Source organism: Cygnus atratus, chromosome 1, assembly GCF_013377495.2.
Source record: "Cygnus atratus isolate AKBS03 ecotype Queensland, Australia chromosome 1, CAtr_DNAZoo_HiC_assembly, whole genome shotgun sequence".
NCBI classification, from domain to species: domain Eukaryota; kingdom Metazoa; phylum Chordata; class Aves; order Anseriformes; family Anatidae; genus Cygnus; species Cygnus atratus.
In genome coordinates this window covers 146,887,486-146,895,593 of record NC_066362.1, presented here as the reverse complement: position 1 = coordinate 146,895,593, position 8,108 = coordinate 146,887,486, and the positions used below count along the sequence as shown (strand labels likewise).

Below are 8,108 nucleotides of genomic sequence, written 5' to 3'. Positions count from 1 at the left end.
TCAGGGAAAGAAAAAGTTTCTCCGTTCTTCTAATCTGTTGGCAGTTTCATCCATGACAGCTAAACCTGGAATTACAGCTAAAAAAACATCCATTGTTACTTAGTATTGATTCGGCCTCTCTCAAAGTGCTTGGCACTGTACAGAACAAAAAAGACAACAGAGTTAAAGACAACTCTTAACAGGATGTGTCTTAACAGAATAGTGAAGACATCAAAACCATCCGACTATGGAAACTGAAATAATTAGCTTCCTGAGAAACATCTAAAGCAAACACTTACAAGGTTACTGGATGGTATCTTTAGTTTTATCCTAGCTGGTCTCAAAATAGCAAGCCCATAAAATAGGTTTCTTATCTAATCAAAAGTTCATTGATATATGAAAAACATTGTGGAACATAACTGTATATTAAAAAGAACAGAAAACATCTGTCAGTAGAAGGGCTGTATATCTGATACTCTCTACAACTAAGCCAGATACAGACTGTTTGGATGAAGATAGATTTCTGTTATTATGTAAAAGCAGTGATTTAAATGCTCATATTCAAGATGAGAAAAAAATCTACGAAACCTGTCCCTGGCAGATTCAAGAGAACACAATATCAGGATTTCTGCAAGGCGGTTTACCACAGCCAACCCTATTCTCTGCAGTGTGCGGTCAAGAAAGGCTGCAATCATGCACTACTACCTTCCACGCAGAGGCCAACAAGATGCTTTAGCTGGCGGGTACTGCAGTGCTCTGGGAAACAAGGAAAGGCTCTGTCCTGAACCAGAGGTTTGTGGGGAGAGAGGCAGTAGGGAGCGGCACAGCCAGAGCGTGCTGGAACTGGTGGTTCACCCTTACCATACAGGGCTAAGGGCTGCAGCAGGTGGAGGTCAACTTCAAAATACACCACAAGGACTCTTTCTAAAACTGACAGTAGACCCGTGGTGCTCCTTGCCAGGGGCTGGAGCTGATGTGGGTTTTCCCCAGTGGCTGAGGAAATTAACAGAAGAGTGACTCACTGAGAATAGATTAAAGAAAAAAATATATATATATATATGGGGGAAAAAAAGTAGTGTCCATCTCAGGAAGTCACTCAGTCAGAAGCTGGGAGAGTAGGGGGGGAAATATTATATATGCTTGTGCATTTCTCGCTTGTTTCCTTGGTAGCTGCTCATAGAGTCATTAAGGCTGGAAGAGCCCTCCAAGATCACCTGGTCCAGCCACTCACCTACCACCAATGTCACCCACTAAACCATGTCCCTAAGCACCATGTCCAACCTCTCCTTGAACATCCCCAGGGATGGTGACTCCACCACCTCCCTGGGCAACCCGTCCCAGTGCCTGACTGCGCTTTCTGAGAAGAAATGGCTCCTCATTTCTGACCTGAGCCTCCCCTAGTGCAACTTAAGGCCATTCCCTCTAGTCCTATCCCTAGTTACCTGTAAGAAGAGGCCGACCCCCAGCTCCCCACACCTTCCTTTCAGGTAGCTGTAGGGAGCAATAGTTACTTTTGGAAGCAAATAGCAGCTTAAAAATACCTTTGGCAACCCGTGTGTCTGCTCCGTTGTACCTTTAGTCACCCCAGGTAAAGTAGCTCAGAGTTTCCAGGGCAGGTCCGGGCACTCCAGCCGGTTCAGCCCCGCTTCCTCTCCGTGATCTGAGTCAAGAAAAACAAAACCCCCCAGCGAGAGAAGCCTGAGCAGAGCACACACCCTCCCTGCTTGCGCCGACCTGGGGAGGGAAGCGGATCCCGGGCACCTGCGCCGCTCGGGTCCCTTTGGGATGACGGCGAGGCACGGCGGGGGCGGTGACAGCCGCCCCGACCCCTCCTCTTCCCTCCTGCGGCTCCGGCTCAGGCCTTAGCGGCAGCGGCGGCGGCGACGGCTCCCGCTCGGCGGAGAGGGGCGGAGAAGGGAGAAGCGGGGGGCCCGGGGCCGCGGCCATGCTGCGCGGAATGGCGGCCGCCGCCCGGCGGGGCTGGCGCGGGGCCGTGCCGGCGACATGGCGGCGGGGCCGCTGCTGCTGCGGGCCGACGGGGCGGCGGCGCTGGGTGCCTCCGGCGGGCAGCCCCAGCGGGGTGGTGGCGTACAACAGCCGCAGCCGGAGCAAGGAGCCGCTGGTGCTGGCCCGGGACGGAGTGGCCACCTGGTAGCGGCGGGTGCGGGGTGCCCCGGGGCCCGGCCGCCGTCCCCCCGGGGGCTGACGGGCGCCGTTTGCCTCCTGTGTCTCCGCAGGTACAGCTGCGGGCCCACCGTGTACGACCGGGCGCACCTCGGGCACGCCTGGTGAGTGCGCAGGGCAAGGAGGGACGGAGGGGCAAGGAGGGACGGAGGGTTTCCTGCGGCTCCTTGTGCTGCCCGTGGAGATCCGGGCTGCTCCCGAGCCCCCGTCTCCTAATCCTGCAGGCAGAGGATGCGTTGGGATCGTGGGGAGAAAGAGGAGTGAGCTCTCTGCTAGCTGTTGTCATACCAGCAGAGAATACATATGCTGTATATGTGGGTAACTTCTGTTCCCGTTACCCCTTTAGGTTCACTAATACGGTCAGCGGGGGGAACAGCACGCGTGCTGCGTTTCCAGAAGGCTGGGTGCAGCTCTCCTGTGCATGGTGCTGTAGGGTGCCCTGTTCAGGATGACTGCCCTCGCTTTCCAGCGGAGCGGGCTCTTCAAAAACTTTCCTCTCTGTTGGCATTACACATAGCTTTGGCACAGTGAATTATTCTAAGATATAATAATACTATGTTATGACATATAATAATATTCCTGTTATTACAGCTATTCTTTTCTTGATCTTATTCACGTTTTTCTTTCAGCGTCTTTCCTCTGTGTATGTGTGCGTGATGCTCTTTTAACATAAAGTTTCACTAATCAGACTGTACTGAGGAAGGAGAGGTATGGGCATTGCCTTGCATAACTGGGCTGTGGAGTAGAACAGCTTATACCACTTCTATACACACTGCCCATGTTTCTCTGCTAGAACAGATACAAGGTGGTGTAGTGGGTCTGGAGTACAGCATTTATAAAGCCAGAGGACTTCACCTTCAACTTGGATCATTATGTGTCTTTTGAGTGTCTCTTTCAGTCAGTGGTTCTCCACGTTCTCCTGATTAAAAGAGTAGGATGACCTGTTATTTTTTTCATCTGTTTTTATCCTATGTCCAAACTAACAATTTCAAACTTCCCCGGTCTGAAAGTTTGCCATATGTCTGTGCCGCCTATTCCTGACCTTTTCACGTATAGTATAAGAAAAAACAGTTATAAAAAACAGCTGAATATCACATTCATGGTGGTGTGTCATGCAGATAAGGAGCTATATTATCATCCTTCTGCTGCCTCTTTAGTGCCTTCACGTGTTTCCTGTAGTACAGCAGGATGCCTGTGCTGAAGATCTTCCTTCCTCTCTTCTGATCAGGTGAACCCTCCAGGGAATGAGCAATTAACTGCTCCCTCCCAGGGTCTGTGGTGTTGACATCTCAGCTGCTCTGTTCTGTATGGCAGAGCATGTTTTATTTTTAATTTTAATTTTTTCCCTGTAACTAGGCCTACCTGTAGAGCTACAAGAACATTGCTTTTGTTGGCACAGCTGAAATGAATGTTAGTCTACAGATCAGGAAATACCCTGGAAAATAGCACAGTCACATGGATTGATGCATGTTGCTACAGTGTCACTCCTATAAAATACCCTCATGGTGTTGCACAGTTGCAGCATCTATCTTATCACTGGAATTCCTTTCTTCCATCCTTTTTTTCAATTTAATTTGCGGTGAGCATAACAAACACAGCAGATCATGAATAATGGAAATGAGCTTGAGCTCCTCAAGAAGAATTTGGAAAGCATTGCATTGCTATTTTTCTTTTCCCCACTAAGATTTCTTACTTCTCTAAATAATCCAACTTTCTCTAGCATGTTGTGCTTCCAGACTTCAAAACAGGTGCCCTATGTGTTTTCAGACAGCATCCATAATTCATCCTATATATTTTAAAAAAAAAAAAAAAAACTGCAGAAAATGCCACCTTTTCCCTCAGTACTGAGACTGGCTTGGATTTTGCTGATGTGGGCTGCAGCCTGGTTAGGACCCCGGTTCCTGGCCGTGGTAAGAATAAGCCCAAATAGGAGGGAGTTCCTTCATGCCATTGTGCCTGGTGTGGCACCCCCTTCATTAGATCTGATTCTTTCATTGCATTTTTTTGGTACCGAAGCTGTAAGGAGCCAGCTTTCCGAGATGTTGGGAGATCTGCTCTGGCTATTGCAATGCTTCTTCCGTCAATTGTGCCAGAAGATTAGAGTAAAGGGAACAGCACAAAATTTGTGTATGATCTGGGAACTAAAGCTGCAGAACCATTAAATACAGTTTTAAGCTTTTGATACTGGCATTGTCCCTTTGAAAGAGGTCTAAAGAAGAATTTAATCTACTGGAACTGTGTCACAACATGAGATGCGCATTGTTCCCAGTGAGCTACTGTTCATTAGTATCTCTTTTCTTGGCAGCATGTGCCACCTTCCAAAAGGCCTTTTTTAATATAGACACAGTGCAAACAACAACAGAAAAGTATTTTTCTTCATCAAGATACTGAAATCTTCACAGAATCACAGAATAGTTTAGGCTGGAAGGGTCCTTAAAGCCCGTCCAAGTTCCAACCCCCTGCCATGGGCAGGGACACCTCCCACCAGACCAGGCTGCCCAAAGCCCCATCCAGCCTGGCCTTGAACGCCTCCAGGGATGGGGCATCCACAGCTTCTCTGGGCAGCCTGTGCCAGTGCCTTACCACCCTCTAGAATTTCTTCCTTATAGCTAATCTAAACCTACCCCCTTTTAGTTTAAGACCATTCCCCCTTGTCCTATCACTCCATTCCCTGACAAGGAGTCCCTCCCCACCTTTCCTGTAGGCCACTTTAGGCACTAGAAGGCTGCTGTAAGGTCTCCCTGGAGCCTTCTCTTCTCCAGGCTGAACAACCCCAACTCCCTCAGCCTGTCTTCATAGAAGAGGTGCTCCAGGCCTCTGATCACCTTTGTGGCCCTCCTCTGGACTTGTTCTAGCGCTTGCATGTCCTCCTTGTGCTGGGGGCCCCAGAGCTGAATGCAGCACTCCAGGTCGATGTCCTGGTTATGTAGAATCTGAATCTTAGTGCCACCTTGGTCCCCGCAGCTGAGAGGAAGGATGCAAATCCATTGTCAGTGTTTGCTTATGCTTATTTGCTTTGACAGACACAGTGGGTGGTGCAGCCTGTCCAGTGGTTTGGGTGCCATGGAAAGCTGCAGGTCCTCGGGGTTTTTGTCACTCCATTGTGCAGGTGCAGTGCACTCGGGTTTCTTCAAAGCCAGTGGAGGCTGAGGTTTCTCCTTGTCTTGCAGGATGGAGTGCAAGCCTGTAGTCACCTTTTGTTATTTCACACAGTAGTTGGGTTTTATGAAGTCAAAGCATGTTCTGAGAATGAAGAGCGGAGAGCCTGTGAGGGGCAGAAGGCTGCCGCAGGCCTGCACTGCATGCAGGTGGATCCGTCTGGCTGCGCTGAATGTTCAGCTTTGTCACGTACAGCCTGGATGGTACTGAAAATTTATTCTCGGCTGTAAATAAAATAAAATACCCCCCCCAGAGCAGCTCTTCTTTGCTGTCAGAAAAGATCTGTGGTGTGTTACTGTAATAGCTTACTTGTAGCTCTACCTGTTACTCGACCCCAAGCAAAGTTAACACGAGCTGGTTTGTTTCTATGTCGCTCTGTGTGGTGGACTTTGAAAGCCTGCTGGCATATACAGACTGAGGGCTTTTTATTTTAAAAATAACTGATCTGTGTCTCTCTTTTGTACTGCTTGCTTTGGAAAAGTCTTCTGGTTGAGAGGCAGCTTCAAACAGAGCTCAGTGTTATCATAAAGAGATGCAAGAAAAGAAAGAAGAGAAAATTTGCTGTAATGTGTCACTAATGCCAGAAGAGGGTAGAGCAGTTCAACTGAAATTTGCTTGACTTTTGTGCAGATTGGAACTAATTTTGGAAAAGCATTTTATGTACTCAAGACCCCTTTTTTTCCCCAAGTATTAGGGTATTGAGCATATCTCTGTGGCTGTTAGTGCTCTTTGACGTTTTTATCAGTTTATTCCTATTACTGCATGTTTAAAAGCTCTTGTTTCTCTATTCCAGCTCCTATGTTAGGTTTGATATAATCCGAAGGATAATGACTCATTTTTTTGAAACTGACGTTATCATGGTGATGGGGATTACAGACATAGATGACAAGATAATAAAAAGAGCCAATGAGGTAGGTATTTGCTACAGTCTTTGATCCAAACTTTTGGTATTTCCTAGATATGGCTACGTAGGGAAATGAGCTAAGTTTGTTGCTGTTATTTAAAAAAATATATATTTTTTTTAAGTAGGTAATACATTTTGAGATTTTTAGCCCTCCAGCTGCTCCTGGGGCAGGTGTTCTTATAGCCTTATGCCTTGTCTGGAAGGCCAATGGAAAAGAAAAACCCATGGCAACCCATCAGCAGAGTTGAAGCATATCTTTTCCCAAAAGCAAACCCAAGCCAGTAGCTTCTGGCTATTTTCTGAAAAAATGTTTTGTGTCGTTGATCTTTAAAGACAATAAATGATGATATACAGGGTTGAGGGTAGTTCCTGAAAGGTGCCAAGCACTGTCTAGCTGCAAAGTCAGCACCTTGAGACATGTCCTCAGTCTTGTCTGAGTTCACGGCCTGCTTGAAAGTTGACACTTTGGGTAAGGCCTGATAAGACAGGGGCCTGGTGGCTGGATCAGTATAAAAATACAGAATGAAAAAAAATGAGTCAATGCAACCAAACATTTCACTGAATTCTTAGGGTGATTAAAGGTTTTATGGCTGTAAATAGTTCTCAGATGGGTTTTTATCAGGCCTTTTTTAACAACTGAGCTTGGTGAATGTTTAATGTCATTTTTAAAAAATGTTTTTGGACCCTAAAATGACAAAAATTTATTCTGCATTTTAAACATCTTTCAAATGAACATTTTATCATTTTTTGAGATCTGTAACATGCCTTCTGGATCATAAATAAAATGAACGGCGATTACAGTTTCAAGCTTTAAGCTAGTTTCTTGGAGCCAGAGAATTTGGCAGGTGTCACTTTTGTTTGAATCTTTAAGTAAGCAGTTACTATTGCAGTTAAATGCACTGCGTTCAAAAAATGCTACCACCGCTTTCTTGTAGAAATAAGTTTGTTCCCTTAGTCCTTTTATTTGCAGTTTAAAGCCAGTACTCTTTCACCAAAAAAAAAAGACTGCATTTTACATTTTTTCTTTATCATCAGAATGTCATGGAGATTTTATTTTGTGTGGGGATGGTGTTTTAAAATAGTGTATATTTATTTACTCCATTCTTTGGCTCTATGAAGAGCTATTTTATGTAGCATTTTTGTGTATTTGTGAATGTCCTGCTCTGCACACTTCGGTTGTACAACCTGTTGTTGCTGACCTTTGTAGCTGAAGTATTACAGTGTTAGGATCAACGTGCCTGACGTTGTTCTTTCACCTCTGGTGGGACTCATCTAGGGGGATTCTGAAAGTTGGGCATCTGGTCTTTGAGGAGCATGCCACATTCCCTGAGTGGTCCTTTGAACAAGAGATGAGCATCTCTGTGTTTGGAAATTTTCCCATCATCCTATAGATGCCTTTGTCTTTCTGTTGATAAAGAAGCAGCTGAGTTGTGTGTTGAGGTGAATCCCATTGCTGAAAGAGCATTCCCTCTGATCTGCAGGCAGAAGCATGCCTTTGTGCTGAGCATCTTCATTCTTCTGTTGCCAGATGAGCATCTGGTCTTCACCAGAACTCCTGCCTAGTCCAATAACTTGTCTGAATAGCAGTATCCACCCCTTGAAGATACTCCAGTAATGAACTTGAAGCAATGAAACTGGATTGATTTTGTTAACGATTCAGTTATCTGCAAGCTGGAGAGGGTGGCAGTCTGTTGGCTCTTCCCCGGTAGGTTTTCCTCAGAGAAGATGTAAAACTTGAATTTGAGAAACACTGATATCATGCTCTTGCCTGCTAGGGCAGGTTTTGCCATCTTAATGTGATTAAATTGCCTCTTTCCTTTTGGAGTGCACTTCTGCGAGGATCCCAGTTCCTGTCAGTCAGCTTGTGAATGAGAAATGCGGA

General features: G+C 46.2%; 1 protein-coding gene across 3 annotated transcripts in view; it reads left to right on the top strand.

The window, feature by feature from the left end:
• The first annotated feature begins 1,842 nt into the window (after window positions 1-1,842).
• The window catches only part of CARS2 (cysteinyl-tRNA synthetase 2, mitochondrial), a 37,057-nt gene continuing 30,791 nt past the window's right edge, over window positions 1,843-8,108 (top strand). The window contains exons 1-3 of one of the 3 annotated variants that reach the window (XM_050708094.1): window positions 1,854-2,130; window positions 2,217-2,267; window positions 6,116-6,233. In XM_050708094.1, the coding sequence (XP_050564051.1) occupies window positions 1,925-2,130; window positions 2,217-2,267; window positions 6,116-6,233 (375 nt within the window). In that variant the 5' untranslated portion in view covers window positions 1,854-1,924. Of the gene's footprint in view, window positions 2,268-6,115; window positions 6,234-8,108 lie in introns of all 3 variants that reach the window. The other 2 variants (XM_035565600.2, XM_035565599.2) reach the window with 2 other exon arrangements.